This window comes from Salmo trutta, chromosome 4 (assembly GCF_901001165.1).
Source record: "Salmo trutta chromosome 4, fSalTru1.1, whole genome shotgun sequence".
In the NCBI taxonomy this organism is placed as follows: Eukaryota; Metazoa; Chordata; class Actinopteri; order Salmoniformes; family Salmonidae; genus Salmo; species Salmo trutta.
This window is the reverse complement of record NC_042960.1, coordinates 27,277,764-27,299,970: the sequence shown is the minus strand read 5'-3', so window position 1 is coordinate 27,299,970 and position 22,207 is coordinate 27,277,764. Positions and strand designations below refer to the sequence as shown.

General features: G+C 40.6%; 1 protein-coding gene across 2 annotated transcripts in view; it reads right to left on the bottom strand.

The window, feature by feature from the left end:
• The window catches only part of LOC115192182 (anoctamin-8-like), a 60,591-nt gene extending 41,148 nt beyond the window's left edge, over positions 1-19,443 (bottom strand). Inside the window, exon 1 of one of the 2 annotated variants that reach the window (XM_029750393.1) lies at positions 19,094-19,443. In XM_029750393.1, the coding sequence (XP_029606253.1) occupies positions 19,094-19,262 (169 nt within the window). In that variant the 5' untranslated portion in view covers positions 19,263-19,443. Of the gene's footprint in view, positions 1-19,073 lie in introns of both variants that reach the window. The other variant, XM_029750394.1, reaches the window with a different exon arrangement.
• Between the last annotated feature and the right edge of the window lie 2,764 nt (positions 19,444-22,207).

The window sequence follows — 22,207 nt, the reverse complement described above, 5'->3', positions numbered from 1 at the left end:
TGCTCCGTTCATCTTTGTCTCGATCTTGACTCGTCTCCCAGTCCCTGCCGCTGAAAACCATCCACACGGCATGATGCTGCCACCACCATGCTTCACCGTAAGGATGGTGCCAGGTTTCCTCCACATGTGACGCTTGACATTCAGGCCAAAGAGTTGAATCTTGGTTTCATCAGACCAGAGAATCTTGTTTCTCATGGTCTGAGAGTCTTTAGGTGCCTTTTGGCAAACTCCAAGTGGGCTGTCATGTGCCTTTTACTGAGGAGTGGCTTCCATCTGGCCACTCTACCTTAAAGGCCTGATTGGTGGAGTGCTGCAGAGATGGTTGTCCTTCTGGAAGGTTCTCCCATCTCCACATTGGAACTCTAGAGCTCTGTCAGAGTGACCATCGGGTTCTTGGTTACCTCCCTGACCAAGGCCCTTCTTCCCCGATGGCTCAGTTTGGCCGGGCGGCCAGCTCTAGGAAGAGTTGGTGCTTCCAAACTTCTTCCATTTAAGAATGATGGAGGCCACTGTGTGCTTGGGCACCTTCAATGCTGCAGAAATGTTTTGGTACCCTTCCCGAGATCAATGCCTTGACAAAATCTGTATGGAGCTCCATGGACAATTCCTTCGACCTCATTGCTTGGTTTTTGCTCTGACATGCACTGTCAACTGTGGGACCTTATATTGACAGGCGTGTGCATTTCCAAATCATGTCCAATCAATTGAATTTACCATAGGTGGACTCCAATCAAGCCGTAGAAACGTCTCAAGGATGATCAATGGATTCAAGACGCACCTGTAAATCTTTTTTTTTTAAATATATATATACATACATTTGTAAACATTTCTAAAAACCTGTTTTTGCTTTGTCATTCTGGGGTATTGTGTGTAGATTGCTGAGGATATTTTTGTTTTATCCATTTTAGAATAAGGCTGTAAAATATGGAAAAAGTCAAGGGGTCTGAATACTTTCCGAAGGCACTGTACATCTAGCCAGGTCAAAAATAACTGACCTACGGTTTGCAATTCTCCCACGTAAGGAAATAGAGCCTGCGAAAAGAGTTAGGCTATTCGTTTGAGAGAGTGGGAAATGTGGGGACGCTGTGTCCAAGTAGGCTACACGTAGCTAAGTGTATAGAAAACATGTAATCACAGGTAAGACATTTAACTTGTTTAGTACAGTCTGTTTGTAACTCAACTCACTACTTGTAGCTGTATAGTCCATTTGTGTTGTTGATCTTGGCTAGCTTAATGTTCCGGACGGTAGCTATCTAGCACTCACTCAAGTGGCTGCTAGAATCGTCATGAAAAGGTGTATGAGGGAAGCCCAGTGGTCACCAACCTTTTCTGAGTCAAGATCACTCTCAGAGTCAAAATCAAATTAAGCCCAATCAAATTGATGTGGCTTAAGCATTGCTGTGGACTTAGAACATCACACTTTTGTATTTTTTTCTATTACAAAAAAGTTTGATATGAAAGTGAAAATCCCCAAAAATATATGTGAAAACTCGTTAAAAAAAATAGGAAAACATGATTTTCACACAGGGTGCCTTTCCTTCGCTGGGTGGGCCATCTGGGAACTTTTTGGCAAAAATGAGAGTATTCCCACTTCTCCAGGCACCATACACCACTGCATAGGGCCGACAGAAAGACCTCAATCACACAGAGCATGATGTTAAAGGATATACATACAATAATAAGCCAGTAGGTCCCAATCATAAGAATTCAAAAACAGTACCATTAAGCATTTCCCAATAAGAACTTACATAATTACTTCATTGCAAAGAACATGTCACCTTTAGCACACAAAATAATTGGTGACCTAATGTTTGAATGCAACAATGTTTCACACACACAAGTTATTTTCAAAGAGATGGCTAACAACAGCTAGCGAGCTGCAATTTAAAAAAAAAACACAGTTCCACTCACCAGATGATGATCATTTGAAACTTAACTTTTTGTTGAAAGTTATTCTTGAAATGGGAGAAGCTAACAAATTAGCAACAACATCCTCTTTGATAACACCTGCTGCAGCCGCTGAAAACTAGCTGACAACAAAAACTAGTTAACTAGACCATGGGAAAACTACTGCTAGCTTATTGCGCAGAGACCGGTTGGCCTTCGAGAAGGCAGAAGTATCCATAAGTTTTTGTAAAAACAGTCCCACCCATTAAGTCAAAATGTGATTGGTTGATTTCACAGTCACTCCAAATTGTTGCCCTATTACAGTTGAATGGCAAATGACTTCTATCTAGCTTCTGATGGCCTAACCAAAGGCTGACTAGATTTAGCTCCCCAGAGACTAGCAAAGAAAAATCCTGATTGGATCTTTTTTTTCCTCTTCAGTGTTAACCCTTTCCTTTCCAACAAAAACTGAAGCGATTAAATCAGAACATTGAAAATATTATTATTGTTAATATTTTATAAATACTTATCCCTTCTCTGAAGGCGTAGAAGGCCCATTCTTCCCCACTGTGTTTGGGTTAATAATAATTTGTATAGTGGCTCTATTTTCCCTCAGCATGCATTTTTTCACTATTATGAATGACTTAAGAATTCATATTTTGTTCTGAAATATGAACACAGAAATACTGGACAATTTGACAAAATTACAATCATGGTCTTGAGTTTTTTTCTGGTCTCGGTCTTGACTGGGTCTCAGACCTCTTGTCCCCCTCCCGGTCTCGGTCTTGACTCGGCCTCGCCCCCCTCTGGACTTGGTCTTGACTCCAAATCTATTTGTTCCTGTCTTGAAATCGGTCTTGCTTTAAGTGGTCTCGAACACAACACTGCTTCAGACACATGAAATGGTTCAAAATGGGAACACTTCGCCCGGCGTACAGTGCAGCTGATCGACCGGTTGGTGACCAATGTCCTACAATATTATGTTTTTCTAAGTAGTGAGAACACTCGGGAGTAGGCAATGATGAAAAGTAATCTTTAGACATGTTGTACTTTTTTTTAAATGTAGTTTTGTAATTGCTAAAACAAGCAGACAAGAAAATTGCATTTGAAAAAGGTAAAGTTCTTGCTGTGAGCCAGGCAGGGTCGTAATGCTAATGTATTGAAATTCCCACAGAAGAACATTGTTTCTTAAAATATTCTCTGAAAAATGTGAGAACATTACTTTAAATAGAACCATGAGGAAACCTGTAGGAAACATTAAGCTGAAGTACTGAAATTCCCACCTAAGAAAGATATGGTTCTCAGAACGATATGTGCTAGCTGGGTATCCTGCACCATTCCCAGATTGTTGTGAGAAGGTTGTATGCAAACTAAACATAGGACAACCACACTCTCACCAAGCTCTAAGAAACATATGGTTCTCAGAACATTATGTGTAACTCTCTCATTTCACATCTCATCAGTTTACTTCTCATAAGGTCAATAAGGAATCACATAACTCTTATTACTACAATATTACATATTTACACCCTTTACTGCATTTTCATGTGTATAGCCCATGGCTCTAACAGTCAAATAACATGGTACATTTTACTCAATATGATGTAATGTAATACTATGGTAGACCAGCGATGAGATGACAGACTGTCTAGTAGTGACTTAATCCAGATTGGTAATAATTTTATTTCTGTATAAGAGAAGTGAGAACATTTCACATTCACTCTCCTGATGAATTAGTTAAAATTGCCAAACTGCTGCTGTGCTCTGCCTCTGAGCAACGCTCATCTCCATACTGTACAACCACACTGATGATAACAGAATATCTATTTATAGAAAGTCATTCTAGATCTAATTTCCGCTTTTAACTCGCACACACTGTATCACACATACTATAGTGACGCATAGTATCATACTGTATATCCAGAAACCCTAACCCTCATATCCGTGCTGAGACTGATGCCCTATAACATAGTAATGATATCTATGTGATGTCTTTGAGGATGTGGATGTCAATAATAATGGCAGTGGGTCACTACAGTCAGTAATTGGGCTGCTGATCTTGAGCTCTTATCACTGCTATTATAGGCCTGGGTTTTATCTGTAGAAAGGTCCTATTGTAGTGGTAGATACAGTACATGTTCATGGACGGTTCCCAGGCAGATCGATATCCTGAGGATGTAGAAATTACAGCCCATAAATCTCGTGCCCTCTTCAAGACTGTGTTGGTGTGTTCGGACCATGATAGGTCCTTAGTGATGTGGACACCGAGGAACTTGAAGCTCTTCGGCCGTCTCCACTACGGCCCCGTCAATGTGAATGGGGGTGTGCTCAGCCCTCCGATTCCTGTAGTCCACGATCAGCTCCTTTGTCTTGCTGACAGTGAGAGAGAGAGGTTGTTGTCCTGGCACCACACTGCCAGGTCTCTGACCTCCTCCCTGTAGGCTGCCTCATTGTCTTCCGTGATCAGACCTACCACCCTCGTGTCGTCAGCAAACTTCATGGCGGCACGCAGTTGTGGGTGAGCAGGGAGTACAGGAGGGGAATAAGCACACACCCCCGAGGGGCCCCGTTTTGAGGGTCAGCGTGGTGGATGTGTTGTTGCCACCCCTCACCACTTTGGGGCGGCCAGTCAGAATGTCCAGTATCCAATTGCAGAGGGAGGTGTTTAATCCCAGGGTCCTTAGCTTAGTGATGAGCTTCGAGGGAACTATGGTGTTGAACGCTGAGCTGTAGTCAATGAACAGCATTCTCACATAGGTGTTCCTTTTGTCAAGATGGGAAAGGGAAGTGTGGAGTGCAATAGAGATTGCTTGATCTGTGGATCTGTTGGGGCGGTATGCGAAATAGAGTGGGTCCAGGGTGTCTGGGATGATGGTGTTGATGTGAGCCACGACCAGCCTTTCAAAGCATTTCATGGCTACAGATGTGAGTGCTACGGGCTAGAGTCATTTAGTCAGGTTACCTTGGCATTCTTGGGCACGGGGACTAGGGTGGTCTGCTTGAAATATGTGGGTATTACAGACTGGGTCAGGGAGAGGTTGAAAATGTCAGTGAAGACATTTGCTAGCTGATTAGCGCATGCTCTGAGTACGGGTCCTGTTAATCCGTGTTACTTGCCTTGATAATCAGTGTTGCTTGCCTTGAAGCGAGCATAGAATGGATTTGGCTCATCTGGTAGGCTTGCGTTACTCAGCAGCACGCGGCTGGATTTCCCTTTGTAATCCGTGATAGTTTGCAAGCCCTGCCACATCTGACGAGTGTCAGGATTCAATCTTAGTAGTAGGATTCGATTTTAGTCCTGTATTGACGCAATTCTGAAGACATCAACATAAGACAAAAACACTTAGACTCATTTCTAAAGTGGAAATGTCGGGTGCAGAATCAGGGTGTAGAGAAGGTGTTGCACTGCATTTTCCTGACAGCCTATTTGTGAGAGGTTCTCATGCAACACTGCACAGTGGCAGGCGACCCTCTTGTTTTAGTTTTGCTGAGGGGTCAAAAGTGGCACAAGAACCACAGCGAGGAGTTTGGTTAGCAACTGTGTTTTAATCACTTTGCCTTTGCACCGAAAGATAACTAATATGATTGTATGTGGGTTTTTTTTATCTCCACTGCTCATTTACCACAAATATAAAACGTATTCAGAACTGAAACTGTAATCTATTTTTGGAATAACCAATTAGGAAAAGAGGAGAGACAGTGATGAACTGGTGCTGAAATACTAATGCCTGAAAATGGACCAGAAAGTGTTCCTCTCCCCTGTAGGCTAACTAAAAAGCCCTTCGGTAGAGGGTAGAGTAGAGGGTAGAGAGGAGCTGATCTGGTGATATTCCCCATGTCATGACTGAGGCTAAAAACAGCCTTCCTCTGCATGGCTCCATAGCCATTGTACTTCTACTGGCCTTGCTTAGCAACAACAACAAAAATCCCCCCTGCTCAGTACACAGGGAGGATAAAGGAGAGTTTCCATGAGAATTGCAATATCTATTACACACACCAAAGTGCAGCAGTGTTGACTCTGCAGGCAGCGATCACAGGGTGACATGCTCAAGAAAGACATTCAAAAGCCTCTGTATTGGCAAGGTGGATGTTTATAGATGAAATGCAAACATTTCTCATGTCTAGAATAGACCTAACTTTTAGGAACAGAGTCCACATGCATCCACAAGCCAGTCAAAATCATAATCACAGGCTCTTGAGTAAAAGGCAGGCTGACTAGATTTCACCCTCAGACAGACAAGGTATGACTAGTTCCACTCTTGCATTTTTCATCTCTGGAAGAACGCTAGAAACACAAGACAGCAACTTGAGACAGAGAATGGGCATGCATAGGTAGATACTGCTGGAGGGCCCCACCAGGTTGCTCACAAATACTCTCATCATCCCTAAATATGTCCCGTAGACTGCACAGCAACTGCTATCTTTAATCTACCCGGTCTTTGGGTCGTTCCATGAAATTTGCTTCCCTTTGATACTTGTAAGTAGAAATTGTGCACCAATACTGAATTTTAAATGCCTGTTATATTCAATGAAGTGCCCTTTAATGTAGATCTAAATGTTAACCTAAGTATACCTCATAATATCTATAGCTACTTCATCATGGATTTAGCCCAAGTGTAAGCTATACACACTATGCAGGCTAGTTTGTAGGCTCTTGTTACCCTGACAATATATGATCACTTCTCATAAGGCATTGTAACCAGGTTGTGCAATTGACTGGCTGTTAAAATGTCAAAAACATCACTGTGCTTCTCCTATAAAGCAGTAGTCTATGGTGTTATGAGAGGAGAAGTCTGTTAATAGGTCGATTTGCCTGCTGGGGGGCTAGGAGACCCTCAATTGGCAACTGCACATCGTTTTCAAGGGATTGTTAAATAAATATGAACTATTGGGTTATAATATCATCACCTCTTGAAGGGCGTAGTCAGAACTACAAATTTCAGATTATTCTAAATTTAGCTCTATCATCAGAGTTATACAGCAAGTAACTGCATGCTTTTCATGATCAGTAAACATCAATTGATCATGTAATTTCAGATATGTGTGAGTAGCCTTAAGATATCTCTCAATATTGGCCACCATTCAGATATGCGAGGGTAGAACATTCTTATTATTGCTCAGTGGGGTATCCTTACGATATCTCTCAATATTGGCAGTAGAAAGGCGCATTTGCCGATGTACTGTTAGCTGATGTTTTCTTTGCAAGCTACTGGTAGAAACTTTGTACAGTTGGCTTAAAATAGTGGTAATTATACCTAATGTACTTTTTTCTCCAACCACCGTAGGCCTACCTAGTGAAGTTAGCTAACATTATCCCCTTTTCAACATTGTTTTTAAGAGTGTTTAATTACGATTGCTTCTGACAGACATGATATGCTACATTGATTGATGGACGATGTCAAATTAGCTAGCTAACTAATAACAGATCACGTCAATATGGCTAGTTAAGAAGCTAACTTTCAGGGGATACACTAGATGGCCAGCTATTTCCAAATATAGTTTGATTTGCTTGCCATCTACAGTGGTGTTGAAGTTGGTCTTCCCTGTAGCTCAGTTGGTAGAGCATGGTGTTTGCAACGCCAGGGTTGTGGGTTCGATTCCCACGGGGGACCAGTACGGAGAAAAAATTTATGAAATTGTATGAAATGTATGCATTCACTACTGTAAGTCGCTCTGGATAAGAGCGTCTGCTAAATGACTAATATGTAATATGTAAACTTGATCAGGACGAGGATTTACCGGTGTAAATGGATAGGCTACCCTCACGTATCTTAAATGACATGATCAATTGATGTTTACTGATCATGAAAAGCATTATTTTACTTGATGTATAACTCTGATGATAGTGTAGTTCTGACCATGCTCTTCATGCGGTGATGATATTAAAACCAAATAGTTAGCTATAACATTTATTTAACAATCCCTTGAAAACAGCACATATTTGTCAATGTTTTTGTTGCGAAGCTGGGGGTCTTCTTGCTCCCCAGTAGCCAAATCGAATACTCTACACCGTATTGTGACGTTAGAGTAAAATAGGGTCAGATAGAATTGAATAGAATAGAGAAGAATAGAATGTCTACTGCAATGTCTACAGTAAAAAGTGTTGGTTCTTGCTTCTACAAATGTGCTGGTGAGTTTGATGCTTTTGCATAAATTGCTTTGCCTTTCAGTGCTGTCAGAGGGTTGGTGTACATGTAACAGGGTTGGTTGTGCTTCCACTTGCCTCTAAAGAAAGGTGTATTTAATGTTCAAGCATTCTTATTGGTTGGTTCAATTGCGATGACAATAAGGCGTGTTGTGATTGGCCCCGCTTGCAGATAGGGGGAGATCGCGAACGTCAGGTCTCCCCAGTATGAAAATGTGATGCTAGGTCACGTTCTGAATACTGTTTTATATTTTACAATGTGTACAAGTTTGCTGTACATTGCTGATATATACATGTTTGGGTATATGGTACCTGTTAGGGATTGAGGGGCTTTCTGGGATGTGCTTTGGTATATGATTGCTGTATATAAGTGTGTTAGCTAGCATGCTGGTCACATAAGCCCACTGCTAACACAGTTGTTTTCATACTACAGATTTTACCCTCAACAGCCATCAACATCATCAAGCCCTGCACAACTAACGTTCTGTTTCCTATTTAACAGGTATTTACACATGTTATATTTTGTATTGTATTTTTGTATTTTGTTTAGTCCCAGTATGAAAATGTGATAAAAGGGATTTTACCATCGACAGCCATCAACATCATCAAACCCTGCACAACTAACATGCTGTTTCCTATTTAACAACAGCAGATAATAAATAATGCTCAATTGGGACCACTGGCTCGGGTAATTTATTTGGACAAAACACAACGCAAGGAGAGTACGATCAGCATCTGTTGCATACACTATTAGAAAAAAAATTGTTCTTCGGCTGTCCACATAGGAGACATTTTTGATTCCAGGTAGAAACCTTTGTGGTTCCAGGTAGAACCGTTTTTAGTTCCATGTAGAACCCTCTGTGGAAAGGGTTCCAACTGGAACCAAAAAGGGTTCTTCAAAGGGTTCTCCTATAGTCCTAAAACCAGGAAATAAGTTAACTCTGGTTCATTCAGCCATCCCTATGGGAAAAATGAATGGGGAAAGAATAAGGTTTTGGAATAAATTACAAAATTAAGGTCTGAGGTTAACACAGGCTTAGGAGATCTTATACGTTTGGTTCTATGAGATAATAGCAGTCAGTTAACATGACTATGAATCATGAAGCCTGTGTGTCATTTGTTTTTTATTATTATATAAAATTCACAAAAAGTGACGTAAGCGGATGAAGATTATCTCATAGAACATATTTTTGGCATTTATCCAAAAATCCTACAAAAACATTGTCCTCAAAGGCTTTGTCCAACAAACCATGGTGGAGTTAGTGCCTACAAAAAGACGCTATTACTATTTCTCTCTAAGGGTTCTAGATAGCTCCTTTCTTTCTAAGAGTGTATTTAAACCAACTTGTGTGACATTGAACCTGTCTAAATCTGCTTAAAGCAGAGCGGAGGACTCCTTGTTGAGGGATAAAAAGAGAGAAAGAGAAAGTGGAATCCCTGTCAGTGCCAAGGGTGTGTGGATGATGTGTGCTGATACAGAGTGCATATCCCTGCTTAGAGGGATAGTTCGGGATTTTGGAAATCTACTTCCCAGAGTCAGATAAACTTGTGGATACCATTGTTATGTCTCTGCATGCAGTTTTATTTTATTTTTATTTCACCTTTATTTAACCAGGTAGGCATGTTGAGAACAAGTTCTCATTTACAATTGCGACCTGGCCAAGATAAAGCAAAGCAGTTCGACACATACAACAACAGAGTTACACATGGAGTAAAACAAACATACAGTCAATAATAGAGTAGAAAAATACATCTATATACAATGTGAGCAAATGAGGTGAGATAAGGGAGGTAAAGGCAAAAAAGGCCATGGTGGCAAAGTAAATACAATATAGTAAGTAAAATACTGGAATGGTAGATTTGTAGTGGAAGAAAGTGCAAAGTAGAAATAGAAATAATGGGGCGCAAAGGAGCAAAATAAATAAATAAATACAGTAGGGGAAGAGGTAGTTGTTTAGGCTAAATTATAGATGGGCTATGTACAGGTGCAGTGATCTGTGAGCTGCTCTGACAGCTGGTGCTTAAAGCTAGTGAGGGAGATAAGTGTTTCCAGTTTCAGAGATTTTTGTAGTTCGTTCGTCATTGGCAGCAGAGAACTGGAAGGAGAGACGGCCAAAGGAGTAATTGGCTTTGGGGGTGACCAGAGAGATATACCTGCTAGAGCGCGTGCTACAGGTGGCTGCTGCTATGATGACCAGTGAGCTGAGATAAGGGGGGACTTTACCTAGCAGTTTGAAGGAAGTTGCTAACTAGCATTAGCACAATTGCAAACCACCGTTAGTGCAATGACTGGAAGTCTATGAGAACAGCTAGCATGCTAGGTGTTCCTGTAGACTTCCAGTCATTGCGCTAACACGAGTTAGCACTGACTTGTTAAACTACATCTAGCTTCCTTTATACTGGACACAGAGACATAAAAATGGTATCCACGATTGACAAAATACCGACCTATTCCTTTTACAACATTTTACTTGGAGAAGCGCCTTTACTAATGCCGAGTTCTGAAGAAAGAAACTCTGTTAAATAAGTTTACACAGACGAAAATTGACCCCCCATCCTATCTCACCGAGATCACAGAATAGATTGAGTGCCACTTTCTGAGGTTGTTTGAGTCGGCAGAGTGAAAACCCTTCTCATGATCTGATCATTTAATACAGGAGGGGAGTTTCTCAATATGCAAACTCCCTTGCTCCACACTCTCATGCTCAGAGTTTGTTCTCTAAGAGGTGTTTGAGTTTAGTCTTAACTTGGGGACTAGTATCGCTTAGATCAGTGCTTCACTTGATCTATAGAGAGAAATACAGTAAACCCAATGGGAATTAGAAAATATACTTGTTATAAGCACAGTTCAAGTCCATGTTTAGAGGAGTAACCCTCTTCACAATCAATACCTATTATATCTGGTTAGGGAAACTCCACAGAAACTTTTGCTTGCCTTTCACTTTTCAATAATGTATGTCCCTTCCAAACAACCAAAACAAAGCCACTGGTGTTCTGGTTGAATGAATATCCACCATAAAACCCATGCCCTGATTTCACTACTGTAACTATCTGTATCTTATCAGCACCACCACTCTGCACTGGAGCAGAGTGGTCAATACTTTCTGAAACTACGGAGACGCACCAAATGGCAACCTATTCCCCTGGTCAAAAGTAGTGGACTACATAGGGAACAGGGTACCATTTGGGACTCATCCTAAGATGACTATGTTATATGATGGACATGTAATTAACGTGGAGGACGAGGGAGGGGACTGAGAGGGTGAAGTCACAAAGGACGGTGTCTTAATGGATCAAAGCTACTTTAGGCTAACTGAAAAAGGATTAGGAAGACTTGCTTAAAACATGGAGAAGAAACATCCAATCCTCCCCACCCGGCTAAAACAGAGAGCAGGGCTGAGGGGGAAATCAGGCTTCAGGACTCAACATGCTGTGTGGCGGTTTGGCGCTGAAAGACACTGACACGTGTGAAAGCAGTTATGTGATATCATGTTAATCATGATGAAAGTCTGCACTGACTCCCCAGCTCCAATTATCTTCTCCCCCATGAACCAACTGGGAAATACAGCCCATAATATAGACTACACGAAGTGTACAAAACATTAGGAACACCTTTCTAATATTTGACTGGCACCACCTTTTGCCCTCAGAACACTCAATTCGTTGGGGAATGGACACTACAAGGTGTGTCAAGCATTCCATAGGGATGCTGTCCCATGTTGACTCCAATGATTCCCAGAGTTGTGTCAAGTTGGCTGGATGCCCTTTGGGTGGTGGACCATTCTTGATACACACGGGAAACTGTTGAGCGTACTACCATGACCTGTTCAAAGAACTTACATGGTGTCTTGCCCATTTACCCTATGAATGGCAGACATACACAATCCATGTCTCAAGGCTTAAAAATCCTTCTTTAACTTGTCTCCTACTCTTCATCTACACTGATTGAAGTGGATTTAACATGTGACATCAATAAGAGATCATAACTTTCACCTGGACTCATCTGGTCAGTCTATGTCATGGAAAGAGCTTTGTTCCTAATGTTTTGTACAGTCAGTGTATAGTAACACTTACAGAGAGCGATGGGTGCAGGACTAATATCAGTATAAGTCAGTCCCTACATTTTAACCTAAATATTTATACACTCACAGCTCATAGTATCTATAGTTACTTCATCATGGACTTAGCCAACTGTAACCAACCTATGTATAAGGGCGAGACCTAGATGCAGAGACGGGAGGCAGATGGTTCGAGTCTCTGATATTTATTGTAATCCAAGGGGCAGGCATGGGAATGGTCGTGGACAGGCAAAAGATCATAACAAGGTCAGAATCCAGGAGGTACAGAATGGCAGGCAGGCACGAGGTCAGGACAGGCAGTATGGTCAGACAGGCGGGTTCAGAGTCAAGGCAGGCAAGGGTCAAAACCGGGAGGACTAGCAAAAAACAGAAAAAAGGAAAAAGCAGGAGCACGGAGCAACACGCTGGTTGACTTGACGAAACAAGACGAACTGGCACAGACAGACAGAAAACACAGGTATAAATACCCAGGGGATAATGGGGAAGATGGGTGACACCTGGAGGGGGTGCAGACAAGCACAAGTGAAACAGATCAGGGTGTGACACTATGTTTGTAGGCTAGTTACCCTGACAAGATATGACCACTTCTCCTAAGACATTGTAACCAGGTTGTACACCAGACTGGTTGTTAAAACATCAAAAACACAGTGGTGGAAAAAGCTGAGCTGTCATACTTGAGTAAAAGTAAAGATACCTTAATAGAAAATGACTCATTTACAAGAGAAAGCCACCAAGACAACTTAATAGAAAATTACTCAATTAAAAGTGAAAGTCACTGGTTTGAAATTAACTTAGGAACTGTGGTGGATAAAGTACTCAATTGTCAAACTTGATGAAAAGTTCAGTGCATTCAGAAAGTATTCAGACCCCTTGACTTTCTCCACATTTTGTTACGTTACAGCCTTATTCTAAAATGAATTAAATAGTTTTTTCACCCCTCAATCTACATAGAATACTCCATAATGACAAAGCAAAAACAGGTTTCTAGAATTTGTTTACAAATATATTAAAAATAAAAACTGAAATATCACATTTACCTAAGTATTCAGACGATTTACTCAATACTTTGTTGAAGCACCTTTGGCTGCGATTACAACCTTGAGTCTTCTTGGGTATGACGCTAAGTTTGGCATACCTGTATTTGGGGAGTTTCTCCCATTCTTCTCTGCAGATCCTCTCAAGCTCCGTCAGGTTGGATGGGGAGCGTCGCTGCACAGCTATTTTCAAGTCTCTCCAGCGATGTTCGATCGCGTTCAAGTCCGGGCTCTGGCTGGGCCACTCAAGGACATTCAGAGACTTGTCCCGAAGCCACTCCTGCGTTGTCTTGGCTGTGTGCTTAGGGTCATTGTTCTGTTGTAAGGTGAATCTTCATCCCAGTCTGAGGTCCTGAGCGCTCTAGAACAGGTTTTCATCAAGGATCTCTCTGTAATTTGCTCCGTTCATCTTTCTCTTGATCCTGAATAGTCTCCCAGTCCCTGCCACTGAAAAACATCCACACAGCATGATGCTGCCACCGCCATGCTTCACAGTAGGGATGGTGCCAGGTTCTTCCAGACGTGGAGCTTGGCATTCAGGCCAAAGAGTTTAATCTTGGTTTCATCAGACCAGAGAATCTTGTTTCTCATGGTCTGAGAGTCCTTTAGGTGCCTTTTGGCAAACTCCAAGCGGGCTGTCATGTGCCTTTTACTGAGGAGTGGCTTCCATCTGGCCACTCTACCTTAAAAGCCTGATTGGTGGAGTGCTGCAGAGATGGTTGTCCTTCTGGAAGGTTCTCCCATCTCCACAGAGGAACTCTGGAGAGTGACCATCAGGTTCGTGGTCACCTCCCTGACCAAGGCCCTTCTCCCCAGATTGCTCAGTTTGGCCGGGTGGCCAGCTCTAGGAAGAGTTGGTGCTTCCAAACTTCTTCCATTTAAGAATGATGGAGGCCAATGTGTTCTTCGGGACCTTCAATGCTGCAGAAATGTTTTGCTTCCCCACAGTCCTGTCTCGGAGCTCTACGGACAATTCCTTCGAGCTTGGTTTTTGCTTTGACATGCACTGTCAACTGTGTGCCTTTCCAAATCATGTCCAATCAATTGAATTTACCACAGGTCGACTCTAATCAAGTTGTAAAAGCATCAAGGATGATCAATGGAAACAGGATGCACGTGAGCTCAAATGCAAGTCTCATAGCAAAGGGTCTGAATTCTTATGTTTTAAAGGAACAAATTCAACATATTTTATACTATGTTGAAATTTGGTTACCACGATGACATAATGCTATGGTTGAAATTTCACCCTCAAAACAGTTTACGTTGATTACTTTTTTCAAATCCAATGTATTTTCCTCGTAGATTCCACAATAGTTGATTCAACCAGTTTGTGCCCAGTGGGACTTATGAATTAATTTGGCATGGGTAGCCTATAGCCTACTCATAGCAGGATAAACCTGTTTTTGAATTTGCAACATCGGTCATATTCTGCACTCAGCGCTGGGCCTGTGTTATTTTGTGGATACAGTCCTGACTGCATGTTAGAACCGAAACTGGAGATTTGGGGAACCGCTTCAGCTGCACAGAGTTGTTTTCATATGTCTGGGCAGAGGGCCCGCAGAGAGAGCAGAGCACAGACAGCGTCCTTCCCCAATGGCTGTGCTGCCTGCTGCAGAATGATGCAGTGTGTCCTGGCTGTCTGGAAAGGGGCCCTAGCTAGCCAGAGTAGGTAAGGGAGCCTAACCAAAGACTACTGGTTGATAGGATAAGCACAGTGATGTCATTAGGTTTTTGCAGTGGTGTAAAGTAACCAATTAAAAATACTTTGAAGCACTACTTAAGTCTTTTTTTTGTAGCTGTACTTTACTACTTATATTTTTGACAACTTTAACTTTTACTCCACTACATTCCTAAAGAAAATATGTACTTTTACTCCAAAATATTTTCCCTGACACCAAAAAGTACTCATTACATTTTGAATGCTGGGGCAGGACAGCAATATGCTCCATTTCACGCACCTATCAATATAAAGCTTTGTCATCCCTACTGTCTCTGATTTGGTGCACTCACTAAAGACAAATACTGTGTTTGTAATTTACGTCTGAGTGTTGGAGTGTGCTCCTGGCTGACCGTATATAAAAAAAACAAAAAGAAATCATGCCGTCTTGTTTGCTTAATACAAGGAATTTGATGTAAGGCACTTTTACTTTGTACAGTGCATTCGGAAAGTGTTCAGACCCCTTCCCTTTTACCAGATTTTGTTACATTATAGCCCTATTCTAAAATTGATTAAATTATTTATTTTCCTCATCAATCTATACACAATACCCATAATGACCAAGGGAAAACAGGTTTATAGAAATAAAATATAAAAACAGAAATAACTTATTTACAATGTAACAGCGATAGGTTTAGGCTACTACATGATACTCAAATTTTTCCTATACCCATCATGAGGTTGCTACAACCTAGCCTATGAATTAAAGTTTACAACGTAGGTGCGCACAGGTCGAGAGACAAATTTGATGTTACAGGCAGTGACATATGGACAGACAATGACATTCAATACCGCCTTGCACACTTTTGCCTGCATCTATCTGATAGTGGGTGTAATCATTAGTCCAACAGTTGCAAACGAGAGTTTCTATTGGACAAATTCAGGTATGTTTATCCCCGTTTTGTTCAGTTTGCTTCTGTTTAAGAAACGTTTTTCAACAGAATTGGCGGAATGAATACATCCCTGATCACACATAAACAGTTCACAGTTTCATAGCAGCCACGTTGAATTCCTTCTCACATCTACATTATGCGCTCTCCTCCTTCCACCTCTCTCCCTATTTCTCTCTTGCTTCTCCTCCATTTAGGAAGAAATTAATTTCTTCAAAGTCATTCCAAAGGGCAGGTTTAACAGAACAAATCATGTGACCATACTTTATCACTCATATCATCAATGATGCGTTGATTCCGCCTGCACTGATCTGTCTTGTATCTCGCAAAGGGTAATGGGATAGCTCGAAAGTAGTTTGGCTACAATGAGTTTTCATAACATTAGAAAATATATCCTAGGCGACAGCGCCTAATTAACCCAATTTCACCCTCAAATAGTCCAAATTAATATATGCTAAAACAATAAATCCGTAATTGATTGTGAAGATTTTTTTGCTGAGGTAGTCTTAGTTGCCTACATCTAGCGAAGAAGTTTGGTGCTTGACAGAGCAGTATTTCTGGAGTTCGACAATGTGCACGACAACTAGCTTACATTTTTCCATTAGGTTGTTAACGTAGCTCTAAGCCAGTCACTTCATATGAAATTAATAGGAAGCTAACCTAGAGCACACACTCAATGCTGAACACCAAATGTTTCCTCCACAAGCTAGCAAGCTACTTTAGCAACAATATTTTATCACAATTGATGAGTTCTGAAGAAGCTGCTAGCGCTGCCTGTTCTGCAGTGATAGCCTCCCGTCAGCTCAGCTTGTGCTGCTGATCCCAACGATCGCAGAGAAACACGCTGATCTACGGACGGATTTTTCACTTTTAACCTCTACGGAATCGGTAGTCACCTCTGAAGGTAAATAATGTCCTTACATTCAGTAATCTTGCTCTGATCTGTCACCCTGAGGGTCCCAGAGAAAAAATGTAGCATAATTTTGTTTGATAAAATCAAATTTTATATTCAAATGTAGTAACTGGGTTCTACAGTTTGAACCACTGCTGTGTAATAATTTAGCTAACTATTCTGAATATTTCATAGTCATACAGGAGTGCAGTGATATAAAAAATTAGGAACTAAGTTAAACATTTGGAATAGCGGATGCTCGGGAATCCTAACATTTTAGGATGAGTCCCACAAGACAGATCGGATGAGGGAAGAGTGTCGCGTAGGAGTGATGCCATCTGACGTAAGACAATGGGCCCGTATAGCGTTTGCAAAATCATCAACATCGATTTCAATTCAACCCAGAATTGAACTAAAAATAGACAATAAAATAGGCCTAGGGTTTCAAGCTCTGGTTGATTTCAAATGTAATGATATATACTGATATTGAATTGCGTTCGGATGTCAACGCATCCAAATATCAATATTTGAAGGAGGTGTATCTTCTGCTTGGATAGTTCCATCTGTGACACTGACTTAGTCTGGCTTTAATTCCAGTTTGTCTACAGATTAATAATTTATATGTTGGATTCAAGTCTCCATCTCAACCCAAAATCAAGGTAAAGAAAAGGAATAATTCAAACTTTATTTAAAGTACATTTAAAAAAGTTTGATTTAGTCCCTATTCTTTAACGTTTTGGGGGGTTGAGATGGAGACATGAATCCAACATATCAATTCTTAATTTGTAGACAAACTGGAAATCAGTATCACAGATGGAACCAACGATCCAAACACAAGACAAATCTCCTTTAAATGTTGATATTTGGTTGCGTTGACAACCAAACACAATTCAATATCACTTTGAAATACAATAAATAGCCTATTAATTTAGACAAGTTAACAAACTGTATGTTGGAATCATGTCTCCAACTCAACCACAAATAAAAGTTAAAGAATGGGATTAAGACAGTGGCTCAGATGGAACTATCAAAGCAGTAGATACATCGCCTTTAAATGTTGATATTTGGTTGCGTTGTCAACCAAACACAATTCAAGATTACTTTTTAAATACAGTAAATAGACTAAAGTTAAGGCTAACATTCCACATTAAAATAGCCACATTGAGGTTACTGTAACTAGAAATGTCTTCTTATGTAATTACATAAAGTGTGCATGTTTAAGATTGCATGCATAGGCCATAGCAGGTCTGTGGAGATCTTCACAATTGCTGTAATAATCTGTGCAGAATCACGAAAGGCATTGATGACTTGCACTTGTACTTTTATGTAATCTCAACTGCAATCCAGGCCACTTGGTTCTGCTATTAACACACTGATAACACAATAAAATGTTGTATAAATAAACTAAATATCTGACATTGTATTCTTATTTAAAGTGGTTGAAAGCACAATGATGGACATTTGGGTGACTGACTAAAATCAGATATTGTTTTTCCATTGGAATGTGTTTATGCTTTTAGATGGTTGAAAGCATAGTGATAACACATTGGAAATTCAACTAATTATTTTTGAATGGGTAAATAAATATTGTAATCTCATTGATCAACATCTCAAACAAATATTACCCAATAGGTTGATAGAAGAAGGGGGCACAATGCCAAAGATTCTAGACAAAATACTTCATTTAAATAACAAAATGTTCAACTGTCATTGTGGGAAATACGTTTTAGTTTGAACAGGCTGTGTGGCCTAAGTTTTCGTGGTAAACGGTTAAAACCAGACCATTTGAAAACTCAGAATAATTAGTAGCCCTAATCCATAAAATGCTGCCCATTGGGCACAGAAATCAGTTCAACGTCTGGTTTTTAATTTACTGGTTGAGTTGTCACCGAAGTGAAATCAAGGTGAAATCAACAAAACATCCCACCATGTCATTGGATGGATTTAGGTTAAAAGTTGGGTGAAAAAAATAAATGCCATTATGTTCATGACTTTTTACAAATCCAATCAGTTTTCCACATTGATTCAAAGCCCTCACGTTTATATTTTGGGGGTTGAAATGACGTGGAAACAACGCTGATTCAACCAGTTTTTGCACAGTGGATGGTAATTCCAGAATGTTGCTGGATATTACAGGCTAAACCTCCCACATGTCAAACCTACAACACACACATATGGAGTGGGTGTTAGTAGGCTAGCCTAGAGACAGCGACGATGATACTGAGACATTTAAGGACAAAGACATCCTTCTATAAACAATATAACATGTGGGCTGTTTCTATGGTGGCCATGTGCCTGAAAAGACAAAAGGACGGTGCGGCACCGGTCCTATATTGTGATCCAATGCTCGTCTCGTTTCCCGTCGCATCTACCCGTCCCGTCGCCGCAATTCTAACTACATTACATTTCCGCCCACAGGCCAAACTGACCCTTTGAAATACGGGCTCACCCAGTACACCGGAGGACGTTTGCTGCGAGGAGGCAGCACTTGGATCTGTCTTTTCTCCCTCGCGTTGCGATCGGTGTCTGTGCCAAAAGCCCTCGGTGCCGTCTCTGCTGTTGGAGGAGCTGATACTGGCAGCTGAAGCTGCTGCTCCCGTCGCCCCGGTCTCAGGCATGCTCTTTCAGTGGGGCGTAACGGACGATAGTCTCCGGGAAAAGGGAGAACGAAATCGCATCTCAGACAGGCAAAGCATGGACCGCGACCGACCGGTGGGTCAGAGAGACAGAGGTTAAATTAACGTGAAGTGATGGTTGTTGTGCTGGTGGCTCATCCTGGTTTGCAGCAGAATGCGAGCTGATGGATAGCGCTCGGTTGATTCTTAAGTATCGAGGAGGGGCAAAGAGAAAAGGAGAGACGACACGTAGGCTACAGCCAGCCTCATTCACATGCAATATCGTGATTTTCCTCCTTGCCCTCCAAGAGAGAATTTCAATAAATACACCTTTCGATTTCTCTGACCTCTGCAAGCAGCCAGAGAGCAAATTGTTTTTATAGAACCACTACCCGATGCAGAAGTGCCACCACCCATCTGATATCAGTCAAAATACTAAACGTTTTTTATTTACTTTCCAATCCCACTGGTCACGCTGTCATTTCAAAGTAGATAATTGGGTACTATTTGGTTGAGACGTTGATCAATGAGATTACAACCTATAGTCACCCACTCAAAAATACAAAAGTTAGTAAAATGTCCACCGATGCTTTCAACCATCTACTTTAAAACCACAACCAAATTCCAATGGAAAAACAATGTCAGATTGTTGGTTAAATTGTCACCCAAATTTCTGTCACTGCGCTTTCAACCATTTAAGGGCACAGCAAAGTTCAAATGGGAATACAATGTTAGATATTGTGTTTATTTATACAGCAGATTAGTGTGATATCACTGTGCTTCATCTAATAGCACAACCAAATGATGCTGGATTGCAGTTGAGATACATTACCAGTACTACTACCGTTCAAGATTTTGTGCAGATTATTACAGCAATTGTGAAGATCTCCACTGACCTGTGATAACCTATGGGTTCTATCTTGAACATGCATGCTTTACATGATTGCATAAGAAGAAATGTATTGTTACAGTAACCTCAAAATGTGGCTATGGATGTGTTACTCATTTTCAGGTTGAATTAGTTTATAGCCTTAACTTTAGGATATTTACTATATTACAAAAGTAAGGCTTAAAAAACAAGATATAGATTTATCAATAATGGCTGTTAATGCCATTATTGATAAATGGCATTATTGATAGACCATCTTGAATGGCCTTTTCTATTCAAAATTTGGAAGCTTTCAACTTTCCAGCTGGAATAATAAATGTAATAAAAAGATTATATAAATGTCCTTAATTAAGCAAAAATATACACAAATAATACATTATCTGAGGAAATTGCTTTAGAAAGTGGCACAAGTGGCACAAGACATGGTTGTCCTCTCTCCCTCCTCCTGTTTTCACTGGCAATTGAACCGCTTGCAGAAAGAATTTGACATTACCCAAATGTAACCGGTACCAGTATTGGTAAGCATGAATATAAACTAATATTATTTGCAGATGGCCTCCTGATATACCTGACCAATATTGAAAACTCAATGCCCACTTGTTAAAAATATTTTCAAAATACTCTAAAATCTCAGGATATACAATGAATGTGAAAAAAAACATCAAATAATGGCAATCAGAGGGCTTCCGGGTGGCGCAGTGGTCTAAGGCACTGCATTACAGTGCTAGCTGTGCCACGAGAGATTCTGGGTTTGCGACCGGGCGGCCCATGGGGAGGTGCACAATTGGCCCAGCGTTGTCCGGGTTAGGGAGGATTTGGTCGGCAGGGATATCCTTGTCTCATTGCGCACTAGCGACTCCTGTGGCGGGCCGTGCGCAGTGCATGCTGACCAGGTCGCCAGGTGTACGGTGTTTCGTCCGACACATTGGTATGTCAAGAAGCTTGGTTGGGTTGTGTTTCGGACGACGCATGGCTCTCGACCTTTGCTTCTCCCGAGTCCGTACGGGAGTTGCAGCGATGAGACAAGACTGTAACTACTACCACTTGGATACCACAAAATTGGGGAGAAAAAGGGGGTAAAAAAATAAATAATAATAATGATAAAGGCGATTGGAAAAATTAAAAGAATAACTCATGATCTACAGCAATCCTTTAAGTGGAACACAGAAAATATCAAATACTTAGGGTGCTAAATAAGTGACAAACAAATATATAAAGATAACTTTATCCCATTACTCAACAATATGAAAACAGATGTATTTAAATGGAACAATCTTCCCATAAATCTTACAGGTAGGTAGAATAAACCTCTTCAGAATGATAATACCAATTACCCCACCAAAGACATCCTTTAAAAAAAGTATACTGTCATGAAATACTATATAAGGGAAAATAAAACAAAGAATAGAAACCGTCAATGACTTGGTATTATGAAATACATTTATTTCCATGACAGAATTAAAAAGGAATTTTGGACTGACCAATATAGATATTTTCAAATATAACTAATATAATAAATAGATTTCCATGTTTTCGATGACATTTATTTTTTTCCTCATCAATCTACACACAACACCTCATAATGACAAAGTGAAAACAGGTTTTTAGAAATACCTTATTTACAATTGAAGTCAGAGGTTTACATACACCTTAGCCAAATACATTTAAACTCAGTTTTTCACAATTCCTGATATTTAATCCTAGTAAGAAATTCCCTGTTTTAGGTCAGTTAGGATCACCACTTTATTTTAAGAATGTGAAATGTCAGAATAATAGTAGAAAGAATTATTTATTTCAGCTTTTATTTCTTTCATCACATTCCCAGTGGGTCAGAAGTTTACATACACTCAATTAGTATTTGGTAGTATTGCCTTTAAAATTGTTTAAACTAGGGTCAAACGTGTCGTGTAGCCTTCCACAAGCTTCCCACAATAAGTTGGGTGAATTTTGGCCTATTCCTGCTGACAGAGCTGGTGTAACTGAGTCAGGTTTGTAGGCCTCCTTGCTCGCACACGCTTTTTCAGTTCTGCCCACAAATTTTCTATAGGATTGAGGTCAG